This window comes from Felis catus, chromosome D1 (genome assembly GCF_018350175.1).
Source record: "Felis catus isolate Fca126 chromosome D1, F.catus_Fca126_mat1.0, whole genome shotgun sequence".
In the NCBI taxonomy this organism is placed as follows: Eukaryota; Metazoa; Chordata; class Mammalia; order Carnivora; family Felidae; genus Felis; species Felis catus.
In genome coordinates, this window is record NC_058377.1 from 68,370,243 (window position 1) to 68,383,342 (window position 13,100).

Here is a 13,100-nt window from a genome sequence, read left to right on the forward strand (position 1 = left end):
AGTGAAAAAAGAAGATAAAGTGAAGATGATTTGATCATGATGATGTTAGATTGTGGGGGTGGTAGCCAGTAGAGAAGCAAAGATTGGCAATCCAGAGAAAAGAGTAGTTGATAGAGCAGTGCCAGCAGGACTCAGGAAGGAGTGAAATTAGGAGTCCTGGTAGAAGGAGAGCTTGCAAAAGAGTAAAGAATTACCTTCAGAGACTGGAGGGAAAAGAGGAAATATTTTATTCTCAAAAACTTGTTGGGATAAGTGGGATCTTTTATGTGCACTTTCTAAGCAGAACACTTGAAGTAAATCTTGTTTAGTCAGGCCATACAGGAAAAGTCAAATTATGGGCCTCTAGAGAAAAGAGAAAGATGACCTAATCTTGCATCTTCATAGGGGTGGAGAAGATGAAATCCATGTCCCAGCTTGCAGTTTTGTCAAGACGGTGGAGGCCTTCGGAAATGAAGCTGGATCCCTTCCAGGAGGTTGTGTTGGAAAGCAGTAGTGTTGATGAGCTGCGAGAGAAGGTAAGTTCATTTGAAATAAATTGAACTAATATGTGTTTTTCTCCGTGTTGCATAAGAGATAACCTAGGAAGTAAGTACCAAATAGTCACGTGTCAACCTTTCTTTCTTTGTCTCTTTCATACCTTGTGACACCTTGTCACACACTCTCCTTGTTTCCTTAGGCTCCTGATGCTTTGAAAAATTACATTGGCTTTTGGCCATCCAGAAGTGGACCCCTCGCTTTTAGTTACTTGAATCAAGTTTGTCCTGAGTAATTAGCATTAGTCAGAAGTTACTAGAGTAAATTGCTGTATATATTTTAAAAAGCCAAACGCTTTTTAAAATGCGTGGAATTGAATAAAGGATCTATATGAAGCTCTCTCTTGCATTTTTCAATTTAAAGGTTGGAATTCTGTGGCTCTCTGGGGAATGGGTGAATTATTCATAAGCAGTACTAGGATAATTGGCATCTTAAAAACACTTTGTTTCCATAATTCACACCAAATGCAAAAATAAATTCTAAATATATTAAATTTATATAAAAATACAATAAAATGTTAAATGTACTAGATGAAAAGGTTGAAAATATTTTTATGTTCTAGAGACGGAAAGATCTTTGTAAGCATAATACCAGAAACTAAAAAGGAAAAGACCACATAAAAGTATAAACCTTCCAGACAGCCTCCTCTCCAGTTCTTCTTTTTTAATTTAAAAAATGTTTATTTTAGAGAGAGAGAGCATGACTGGAGAAGAGAGGCAAAGGGGGAGAGAGAAAGAAAGAATCTTTCACGGGGCACAGAGCCCAACGTAGGGCTCTGTTCCATGACCTTGGGATCATGACCTGAGCCGAAATCAAGAGTCAGACACTCAACTGACTAAGCTATCCAGGCGTCCCTCCAATTTCTTCTTCTTCTTTTTTTAATAAACAACCGATAAACAAAGATAAAAAACAAGGAAGAGGAAAAATATTTGAAACAGATATGAAGCATTATGGTCCGTATTTATATGGAGCTACTGCATTAATAAGAAAAAGGTGAATAATCTAATTTTAAAGTAGGCAAAGAACTTGAATAGGCAATTCATTGAAAAATAAATACAAGTTAAAACAGTAACAGCATTCTTTACCTCTTAAAATGCTGAAAGTGTAGGAAATAAAATGCCTTGAGTTGTCAGTTTGGGGAAACAGGCAAGATCGCACGGCTTTTTTTTTTCTTTTAATGTCTGTATGTTTTTGAGAGTGCACGCACATGCGTTCACACGAGTAGGGCAGGCACACAGAGAGAGGGAGAGAGGGAATCCCAAGCAAGCTCTGCACTGTTAGCACAGAGCCCAATGTGGGGCTCATACGCATGAACCGTGAGATCATGACTTGAGCTGAAATCAAAAGCTGGACGCTTAATCGACTGAGCCACGCAGGCGCCCCTCATACAGCTTTGATAGGTGGCTAAATTGACATCACTGTTTCAGGCTTCACTTTGGCATTATCAGCTTTTCAGATGTGCAAGTCCACATCTAAGAATTCATTCTCAAGAAATATTTGCAGAAATATGAAAGGATGTTTATGAAGGTATATATAGTATAGCATTGTAACTAGAAAAATTAAAAATAGGCTCAGTGACCATTGGTAGGGAATAAAATGATATATTGTTCAGCTGTTGAAGATCATGAGGTTATTCTGTGTCCTATTCTTATATATAGGCTATATAAAAGTATTATATAGAGAGGTTTCATAAATATAATTTTGTGCATTTTACATATATGTGATGTAGTTTATATGTACATAGGAAAAGGTCTAGGAGGAATATACTAAGTTGGCATTTCTGGGACATGGTATTTGCAGGGTGGACAAGAGACGATTTCACTTTCTGCTTTTTTTTTTTCTAATTTCTTATATCAAACATTTATTCCATCTTTGAAAACATCAAGCTATTTCTGTGTGGGTTAAAAGGTTGATAACTTATTTAAGCAAATTTATTTTTTAAATGAACTCATATAAAATGTTTCCTTTTACAGCTTTGTGAAATCAGTGGAATTCCTTTGGAAGATATTGAATTTGCTAAGGTAAAGTCTTGAGAGTGTTTGCCTTTGGGTACTGGTGCTCAATAAACATGGCTGTCAGCATGATTTATTCATTCATTTACTTTTTCCTTAGGGTAGAGGAACTTTTCCCTGCGATATTTCTGTCCTTGATATTCATCAGGATTTGGACTGGAATCCTAAAGTTTCTACCCTAAATGTCTGGCCTCTTTATATTTGTGATGATGGTGCCGTCATATTTTATAGGTATCTTTACAGTGTATTTGTTATTCATAGTGATGTAACATTTTTGTTGTCCATAAGTATCTTGTTTTCCATAAATACCTTTACTTTTTTTATGGTATAAAGCAGCCCTGACCAGTATTTAGTACAAGAGCCACACATTACATTTTGAATTTTTCTAGTAGCCACACTTAAAAAAGTAAAAAAAAAACTGGTGAAATTAATTTTAATAAAATATTTTAACCCATTATATCCAGAATGTTATCACAACATGTAGTCAATATCAAAAATTGTTCATGAAAAAAATACATTCTTTTTCTTACAGTAATTCTTAGAAATAGTGTGTGTTACACTTCCAGTAGGTCTCAAGCTTTCAGTAGGCACGTGTAGCAAGTGGCTACTGTGTGAGCCAGCACAAATACGGAGGAAAAAGAATAGTCATTGATGCCTGGCAGATAAGAGTTCTGACTAGGCTTTGTTACTTACCTAACTCCTCGTCATCTGTGAAATGGTGACAGTGACGTCAGCCTTGCAGGATTTTCTGAGAACAAGGACTACTGCATTTAACAAAACTGTCCATAGTACATGTTATATATAAATGTTCAATCAGTGGTGGCTGTTATTACACTTACAATAGCATGGGAATTTTTCTGTACCATTTTTAGAAGTCATTGCTGTGTTAATATAATAAACACATTTGCCATCCAGGACATCTTAGTATGAGATTATTTAACTTCACCAGTGACAATCAGATTTCATTTTCTTACCAAGGAGCATTATAACATTCAAGCGTAAGTTACTAAAGGCAGATGGCTATACCAATCTAATATGTAATTAATATTTTAAATGTAGGGATAAAACAGAAGAATTAATGGAGTTAACAGATGAGCAAAGAAATGAACTGATGAAAAAAGAAAGCAGTCGACTGCAGAAGACGGGACATCGTGTAACGTACTCACCTCGGAAAGAGAAAGCACTAAAAATATATCTGGATGGAGCACCAAATAAAGATCTGACTCAAGACTGACTCTGCTAGTGTAGCATTTTCCCTGGGGGATTTTTGGTTTTAATTAGATGGTTCACTGCTACTGTGTAGTGCCGTTATGGCCGGACATGGTTAGGGGTAACCCAGTGACACCAGCACTGATTGGACTGCCCTTCACCAATCAGAAGCTCAGTGCCCAATGGGCCACTGTTTTGACTTGGAATCATGTTGTGCACTATAGTCAAATGTACTGTAAAGTGAAAAGGGATGTGCAAAAAAATAAAAACAAAAAACAAAAAGCGAAACCTGCTACTAGGAAAGGGGGAAGGGGAATGAGTACACTTCTTTTATTGCGGACAAATGTGCACATAGCCGCTAGTAAAACTAGCCTCAAACAGGATGCTCATAGCTTCATAATAAAAGCTGTGCAAAGGCCATGAATGAATGAATTTTCTGTTTATTTCACTGATACACACATTACCTCATTGACAATTTGGAAGTAAATGCAACTGTGTGTTGACTCTTGGAAAGCAGCAAAAATAGGAGCTGAAGAGAGAAATTCTTAGAACCAGCCATAACCCAGTAAAGAATTGTGAAGTTGTGTTTTTATTTTGTTTCATTTTTTTGCAAAGTATTAAAACATTATTCTGGAACATCAAAACGTTTCCCTTAGACCGCTCCCAGCAGGTAGCAGCTCAAATTGCTGCAATATTGTAATTATAACTGATTGTACTTAAGTTATGGATGTAGAGAATATGGTTCACTCGTTCATTCAGCATGTAAATAAAATTGATCCTATTGAGTTATCATAATTGCAGTTCAACTATTTCCCATGGTTATTCTTTTCACGTACCATTCATGATGTACATTTGTGTACATTGAGGAGTATAGCAGTCTATGTACATGTAATCCTCAGTGAGGTTCCTCAGTGCTGGGTCCCATACAATTGTATTTGCCCTTGTTAATGAGGTTTTTCTGTTCAGCGGCTTCAGTTTTTTCCTTTGTACATTTACTTTTGAAGATTTACTTCAAGTTTGAATCTTCTCGAACCCTTGTAAGTCCTACTTTAATTTTTGGAGTTGATTTGTAGTTACATGTAGTTTAACTTTGCGAAAGCGTCTTAACATCGTGTTGAAAAAAACTTGCTAGTAAGTCAGGTCATAGCACAGGCTGATGTAGTCAACATGATTTCATTGCAAAGTCTATTAGAATGGGCAAGTTTTTGCTTTGCTAAATATGACTTCAATGAACACAATTCTACATAAATTTTGAAAATGCCATCTAATTTATAAAAATCAATTAAAAAGGTTTTGGTAAAACTTTTTCATGCCAGATGCTGTTTACAACGATGAACATGCCAATAAAACATTTGTTCATTCTGTTGTGTTATTTTAGTCATTAAACTTTTGTGGATGAAGAGTCTGGGTTAAGAATAGATTTATTTTCTTTAATATTTTGTAATGAGTATTGAATAATTCTTTCTGTAAGATACGTTTACAGTAAAGTTCTCAGATGAAAAGATGTTAATACTTTGGAGGATCCTGTCAATATTTCAAAATCAGATTTTTACCTTATTTCCTTTTAAGAAAGATATAATTAGAAAATAGTATTAGCAGATGTTGGCTTTGTAGTTTGAATATAATGATTGAGAATTCCATAATATCTTTAAAGTTTCTTGGAATCCACAGGGGGGAAAAATCTTTTCTAAGGTATTTTTCTGGCTAATTTTTATTCCATGTAAACTGTGTGCATTCTGCTAAATTTCATCTAAGTACTGTTCTGAGTCTGCGTTAGGGGGTTGGCGTTCTTACAGTCTCCTCTGCTTCTTGGAAGCATGTGCAGTGAATTGTCTTTCCAGTCACTTGGATTTTCTGGTGTGACATGACAACTCTTTGGTTCTGATACAGGCCTACTTACTTGGAATTTAGGGGTTAATAATTCGAGTTTCTGCGTTTGAGGACTGACTCTGTGGAGCAGGAGAGGCCAGTTGTCAACAAAACAGGCTTTGGGCTTGGTTTGGTTTGGTTTCGTGTTCCTTTAAGAGTAAACGGTAAAGTTCTCACACCTGCTCCGCATTCTGTGCCTTCTGCCCTGCTTTTTGTTTTGTGTTTGCTGCTGCTGATTACAGGCATACTACAAATACCAAGAGTGAAGAAAATAGATCTCATTATAGAAAAAAAGTTGAAGCTTCCTGCTTTTCAGTGCCTGATAGAGTGAGAGCACGGTGTTGCACTTTGACCATTTCAGTAAAGGGAGCGACGAACTGTTCAAACTCAGTTTGTGGTGATGGGCGCAGTAATTTATGCGAGGGTGGTTAATGTGATCCACCTCCCTCAGATTCAGAGAATCACTTGAGGCAGGAGCCAAGAGGCAGAACAGTGTGGATCAGTTGCCCAAGCGCAGGGCAGCGGGGCCTAGTGATCACTCATCTGCTGAATCTCCTGAGGTGGACACAGACCACATGCAATAAATCGTGACCCCGTTCCTCAGAGGTCGCACAAGGATTTTGAAGAGCTTCTACCATGGGAGAGATGGGTTTGCATCAACGAGGCATGCCGTGGGAGAACCAAGTACCTACGTATCTGAAGCAGGTGCTGAAGGTGAGGAGTGCATTCTGGTCAGAGAAGCAGAAGCTATGGTTTCAGGACTGTGCTGTGTCTGGCTGGTCTGTAGAAGCTTGCTAGTTCAAAGTCCACCTGTCAAACCAAGGTGTAAGTAAGGGGTAATCGCTACGATGAGATAAAAAGAGCAAAGGAGCCCTGCACTAGAGTATTTGGCGATCTGTTTCATAACGGATGGGAAGTACTTAGAGATTCTGAGAAAATGGTGGGGGAGGGGGCCGTGAGGCACTGCCACAGCTAGAAAAATCGTCGCCAGGCTACACGGTTAGGAATGGTGGTGTGGTCCTTCTCTAGGCCAGGAGAGAGCTAAAACTTACTACATGGTCGAAGCTAAATGAGTACACAGAATCTGAGCATGGCTAATCAGTGTTGTTGCTAAATCTGGAAGTGACCTGTGAATGTATGGAATACAATAAAATCATTTATTCTGGTTCATTTGCTAGTATTTCCTTTGCAATTGGCTACTCTAGTTCTCCTGCTGAATTCTGTCCCTTTGTTTAGCATCAAGACCCTAACCAGCTCTTTTGCACTTGTGACTTAACAAATTGTAGTCTAGAGTATATGGAATAGAAGATAATCTGAAGCAGCTTTTTTTTATTTGCTAAATAAAACTATTCCATCTAAAGTCTGTGTAGTTTTTGAAAAACAAGGCAATATTTTAGTCATTAGCAGTCAGAAGCCTTATAAGGCAATTTACATTTTTAAAAGCAAAATTGTGTGGAATGTATAGTTTTCTAGGGGCCTAGTAAAATATTTTTTTTATCAGGTTTGCAAAGGAGTTCATGGCCCAAATAAAGCTTATAGCCATCTAGACTAGGAGTACATGTCATCAAAGGTGCTCCTTCAGTGCCATTCCTGTGGGGAAGAAGGGTGCTATGTGACCACCTGATTAGTTCTGGTGTTAATTTTCAAAAGTCAGCTTTTAGAAACAAGAATACTTGACAAGATCAAGAGTGCGTGAAAGTGTGTGTGACCATTCAGAAAAGCACACAGCGATCATTAGGGGCCAAGCTAGGAGGGCAAAAAAGCACTGGGGAGAAATGCTCTGCCCCTTCCCCGTGACAGCACGCCTCTTCATCCCCTCACCAGCTCATCTTTCCTGGAGAAACAGGTCTTCTGACTGGTCAGAGCCTGAGAATTGACCAGGCCAGGAATGATTGATTAGTGGACCTTACAGCCTTGCCTGAGAAGTGGGGAACATACTTCCTTTCCGCTTTCTTTGCTCCCAACCTGCCTCTTTCCCCAGTGAACTGAGTGTTCAGCCTCTTTTATAATGCTTAAGTAACCCATTTAATTAAGGAGTACCGGTTTGTTGAGAGAGAAATACGCAGTGGTTCTGTTTTTCCAGTAATGGTGCCAAATGTGTTCTGTCAAATGCAGTCTCCCACTGGAAGTGGGCTCTGAGGACAGGGAAGCAGGGTGGATCCGCACATAAATTCTGTGAGGGAGGGACTTAGCTTTATCTTATGTACCATGGTCTCCTGGTACTCATGCAGGTAGGGCCTGGCGCAGTAGGAACTCAAAATTTTTGCCGAACAAAATAATCTTCAGCCTCGTTTCCACACGCTTGTTCAAATTCACCTTGCCTTCCAGGCGCTGTGAATTACTTGCAGTTTCCTCTATGTGCCAGCCCTTTTTCTCGCCTCTCTTCCTCTGCCCTGGCTCAGAATGCCCTTTCCTGTTCCTTCTGATCACCTGATAAACTCTGATCTCTGAGAGCCAATTCCCATGCAGCTGAGTGTTCTCTGGGGCTCCCATCACCGTTCTGACATTGGGTTGACTGCTTTGGTGGGTGCTGGGTTTAATGTGTATCTCTCATGAGGCTGTGATGCGCCCAGGGTAGGGACCCTATCTGGCTCAACCTGGCAGCCCCACAGTAGATCTTAGCACCTGGTTCTGAGTAGGCTCTCCGTCAGTACCTGTTGAGTAGGAAGGATGTAGAGTGGTCCTGGTGACTTTTGACAGAGTAGAGATCAGCTCTATATTTGATCTTAAAATCATCAGTATATCCTGGGCCTACTGTACTAGATTTTTTATTTGACTTTTAGCACTATCCCTTAATATTTTTGAGCTTCCGTTTTTTTTCATCTGCTAAATGAAAAAATACTCGTGGATTCAATGAAGATTAGAGATGACAGAGGTAGACTGCCTAATCCGGTGCCTGCCCCCTCCCCCAGCGGACCTTAATATATTGTCTTATTATTATAGTCTCTGAAGATCTATATTCTGGCCCAGAACCGCATTTGAGTGGAAAGAAGAGTCATATACATTCCATTTACTCTTTCAGAAGACAGTGAAGTATTGACACTCTTAAGACTAATGCCTTACAAAAGCAGTGAACATTTCTAAAATATTTTGATGCTAAAACCGGTGTGCTTCACTTGAATGTTAAAGTCACTTACGTGGAAGAGTTTTTTGGTTTTGTTTGTTTTTGGACAATGCAGATCATTCCCATTTTATTTACTCAAAGTCAAAAGAAAGAAGACATCCAAGAACTATAAAGGAGTCGTCTAAGTGATTTATGCTTGATTTTTAAATGCAACATAGATGTTTATACATAATTTAAAACTCAAAGCATGCTTATACAATCATGTGCAATTTTAAAATTTAACTCTGGATGAATACATGATGGAAACAGTCAATGGCACCTGAAAATACCATTTGCAGAATAGCATCCAGTCCAGTGCTCTCAGTGTCGATGTTACAACCATATTTCATAGAGCCTTGCTTGGTTTGATTTTCTCCACGTGATTTATAATGGTCTTCAGTTGCTGGTAAGTGATTTTGCAAATTTCATTTATAATCCTGGCCCTACAATCACTGTTTCTGACAAGTTAACATATATCTTATGCACCAATCGTAGTACTTTCAAAGTCACTAACATAACTAACTGCCATAGGGGGACAGCGTCAATATCGCTGGTCTCCACTAGAATGATGGCCACCCCCACACTGAGGAGAATGCTATTTCTACCAGTAGAAGTTTAATCTTACAGTGAACTAGGTTGGCCTTACTTCCAGATACGCCTCAAAAACAAACAAAAACCCATCCTCCCTCCTTTTACGGAGTGCTTTCCGTGGCCCTGAGGCTGGTGGGGAGAGCACTGGGCTTAGAATCACACCTGGGTGCATCTTGCTCTGATCTTCACTAGCTGTGTGACTTGGGCAAGCAACTTGATGTCTATGAGATACCAAAATCCTGACAGATGGGGAGACCACCACCCTCCTCACCGGACTGGCAAGTGATGCAGAACTGCTCCCCTGGCACAGAGGTAGGAGCCGAGTAACACTGATGAAAGAACAGGGACACATGGAACACAGAGTGCACAGAACACGTCACCCACAGCAGCTGAAGGCACAGCCTGCCTGTGCCTGTGGGAAGAAATGCGTGGAAAAGCCACTTGTTACATTTTCACCAGGTTTACGTTTGCAAAGCAGGGCACTCTTCTCCACATGTGTAAGAGTCAACATTTCCCCAAAACCCATCATGGAGAAATCTGCATCCTTTCCCCTTGCCTCCCCTCCAACAATTCTCCAAGGGATGTAGAACAAAATGAAATGTGCCAGGTGCCAACCAGCAGAGGCAAAGCAGCCAATGATCTGGACCAGTTTAGCAGCCCTCCACCCTCCCATACACCCCCATCTTCCCCAGGCACGGGAACCGTGCACAGTCTGGGGGGGTGTTGGGCAAATACACAGCACCTCATTTTGTTTCAAGCCAGAGGGAACATGTACTGGGAAGAGGCCGTGGAAAAAAGCCCGGTAAAGCCCACACCTAGAGGACACAGCTGGGGAAATAAATTAGCTATTTCTATTGCATGTCTACCCACAAAACAAGCCTGGGTCTAAATCTCTTCTCCCTCCAGCAGCTCAGAGGCAGCACCGGGCTCCCCGAGAGCCATTTCCACAGACAGGCTCCTCTCCAGGTTCTCCAGCTCCTGGCGCACCTCCTCAATGAAGCTGCCATCTTCGTACTCGTTGGGGGCCCCTCTGGGCACCAGGCTTTCTCCGTCCTCACCACGGCTCCCGACGAAGGCCGGCTTGCACACGTACACCAGGCTGTGGCTAGGGAGAGACCGGGCAGGGACTCAGCCGAGGGCCATGTGTCCCCGCAGGGGGAGGGCGTGTGAAGTTGGACTCATCAACACGGGGAGACCCAAGCAGGAAAGCAAAGGCCCCGCGCCTGGAACTCACCTTCACCCCTCCGCTAAGATCTCAGTGGAGTCTCACCTTCCTGTCCACATCTTACTTTAACAAACATTGCTGAGGGAAGGCCACTTTTAGAGGGATGGCTGCACACCTCTGATGGAGGTCTGTCTTCCTGTGAGACTCTCTGGGGCAGGCCCTGAGGACTTGGGGGCCCGACAGTTCATGGCAATGTGTCACCCCTCTCAGCCCCCTGCCCATCTGGGCCTCCTGGTGGGAACAATTCCTGACGGCGGGATGGAGCCTGTCATATCACGAGACAGGGCCAGGGAGTTCTATCTGTCTGCCCGGCCACCCTGGGATCTGCTGGAGGGAAGGTTGAGAGTGACTGCACAGAGGCCACACCTCTTCTTCACGGTTTCTCAGCAGCTTATGACACCATCAGTGGTGCCCTCCAATTTGGTGGCCCACTCTCTAGTTTCCCTTCTACCTCTGTGCCTTCTCAGTCATCTCTGCCAGCAACTTCTCAGCTTGTCCTTCACGGTGATGGTCCTAGGCGGGAGCTCTTCTGCCTCTACACCATCTCCCTTGGTCACCTATTCATGATGAGGCTTCAACCACCGTGCGGATGAGCTCCGCACCTGTACCCCTGGCCACACCTTCTCCCGAGCCCCAGAACGATAGATCTGACTGCTATCAGATGCTCCATCCAGAAGACCCAAGGACACCTCAAATTAAACCTACCCTGAACTAAATCCACATCACCCCTCTGCTCCTGAGATCAGAGGTGGCATCTCATCTGCTCTCAACCTCTAACAGGGAGGGCAGGTGGGGCCTCACCTGTGGGGTTGGCAGAGAAGGCCACTGGCACACGGACATCGGTCCAGAGCTCCATCAGGCTCTAACTCCCAGGTGATGAGGTCCAGAAGCCGGCTGGCAGGGTCATGGCACAGCTCACCCTCCACGGGCAGGGGTGTGCACACAGGAAACAAGAGACCTAGGGCCAGGGGAAAGTCACCCCTGTGTGCCCAGCGCCAAGCAGGCAGGTACCACAGAAGGAAGCAGAGAAATGGGGTGGAGCCCCAACTTTCCAGCCCCTCCACCTCGAAGTGGAGGTTAAAATTAAAGAGGTGAAATGAGAAGAAACAAAATGGCAGAATGGGCTGTGGAGGGAATGAGTCTGGAAGGCTGGAGCAGTTAGGGAGGACTGCCTGGAGAGGGGGGGCTTGTGCTCGGTTTTGAGGCCAAAGGTCTGGAGAAATAAAGAGTGTAAGAAAGGCCCTCAAGGCTGGGACACAGCAGCAACAGAGGCCTGGGGTTGGCTGTGGCCTGGGGGAAGCCTTGGAAGGGAAACGGAGGAGTCTGATGAGACAGAACAGAGCAACCACAGCTGCCAGAGGAGCCACACGGAGCGCCGACCTGGAGGAAAATGGCTGGGACAGAAGGTACCAGGCGGGCTGGGGGCTGCAGAGGCCGAGCTGGGGAGGCAGCTGAAGGAGACATTTTCAGAAACACTGCAGGAGGGAAGAGCCTGAGCGACCTCACCCACGAGGGCCAGTGAAAATGGAAGACAGGACTAGAAGGGGGACAGCCTCAGAGGATAGGACAGGGCCAGGTGCTACCTTCAGGGCCTGGGAAATGAGGTGGAGAGTGGAGAGGGCTTGTTCCTCCTGCCGTGGGCTCATGCATCCTGAAGGGATTTAACTTTTCTAGGTGTCAACAGGAGACACAGACAGAAGACCTGGTGGTCCGCTCCAGGTGGGGGCCTGCCTCAGGCCAGGCTGTGGGGCTGGGATGCACCCTGAGTGAGTGTTTGGGAGCCTGCCCAGGAGGTGGGACCCTGCAAAGGTGTGTCTGGCACAGACGGGGCCCCAGGAAGACCAGGATGGCGGAGCTTGGGACAGGGCTTGCCCCGTACCCAGTGGAGAGCCCACCCACCTCTCTGGAAGGCACAGCACAGCCCAGGCTGGCAGTCCCTCTGGTTGTCACAGATGGTCCCGTTGCCGCCTCTGGTGGCTGCCTTGGTGCAGTGACCCCAGACGCACAGCTGGTCTCCACAGCACTCACTGTCCCGGGTGCAGAGCTGCGGGCAAACAACAGCATGCTGGCTCACGTACTGTCACTGTCCCCAGCCCTGAAAATGCCACAAGTGGATTAACCACATGCTCCCATTATACAGAGGAGGCAACTGAGGTCTGAGGCTTGGGGGGCTTTTAGTGGAAGTTAAGGGAGCAGAGATGGGAGAACACTGGAAAGATGGCATCTGGGGTGAGTCACGTATCTGGAGTATTTCCTATGTAGCTTGAGATTTTGCAAAGGACGTAGTGTGTCCCCCACAGACTTGTGCCTTGCCTCCTTTTTATTAGGCGCCTAGGTCAGGAAGGAATGTGGCTTATGGCCCACAGCTGCAGGCAGCAGCCTGATTCGACAGCTGACTAAATCCAGGCCCAAGCCCGGAAGGCCATCTGGATGGGGAGGGCGTGGGGGTGCCACAGTCTGGAGCTGCACGCGGGACTGACAAGCACGGAGCACACCGGGGCCCCACAGTCACACTTGGAGGTGGCAGGCTGGAGGGACACCTGCAGCTGCCTGACCA

The 13,100-nt window shown here is 43.9% G+C and overlaps 2 protein-coding genes across 3 annotated transcripts in view; one reads left to right on the forward strand and one right to left on the reverse strand.

Moving 5' to 3' along the window:
* The window catches only part of USP47 (ubiquitin specific peptidase 47), a 106,884-nt gene extending 101,767 nt beyond the window's left edge, over positions 1-5,117 (forward strand). For both annotated transcript variants that reach the window (XM_006937103.5, XM_003993002.6), the window contains 4 exons: positions 385-515; positions 2,508-2,555; positions 2,647-2,777; positions 3,606-5,117. In XM_006937103.5, coding sequence (XP_006937165.1) covers positions 385-515; positions 2,508-2,555; positions 2,647-2,777; positions 3,606-3,780 — 485 coding nt within the window. In that variant the 3' untranslated portion in view covers positions 3,781-5,117. The remainder of the gene's footprint in view (positions 1-384; positions 516-2,507; positions 2,556-2,646; positions 2,778-3,605) is intronic.
* A 3,745-nt stretch (positions 5,118-8,862) lies between these two features.
* DKK3 (dickkopf WNT signaling pathway inhibitor 3) overlaps positions 8,863-13,100 on the reverse strand; it is a 46,823-nt gene continuing 42,585 nt past the window's right edge. Inside the window, exons 6-8 of the mRNA XM_019812064.3 lie at positions 12,443-12,587; positions 11,345-11,501; positions 8,863-10,423 (exon numbers count right to left, since the gene is read on the reverse strand). Of these exons, the coding sequence (XP_019667623.1) occupies positions 10,204-10,423; positions 11,345-11,501; positions 12,443-12,587 (522 nt within the window). The 3' untranslated portion in view covers positions 8,863-10,203. The remainder of the gene's footprint in view (positions 10,424-11,344; positions 11,502-12,442; positions 12,588-13,100) is intronic.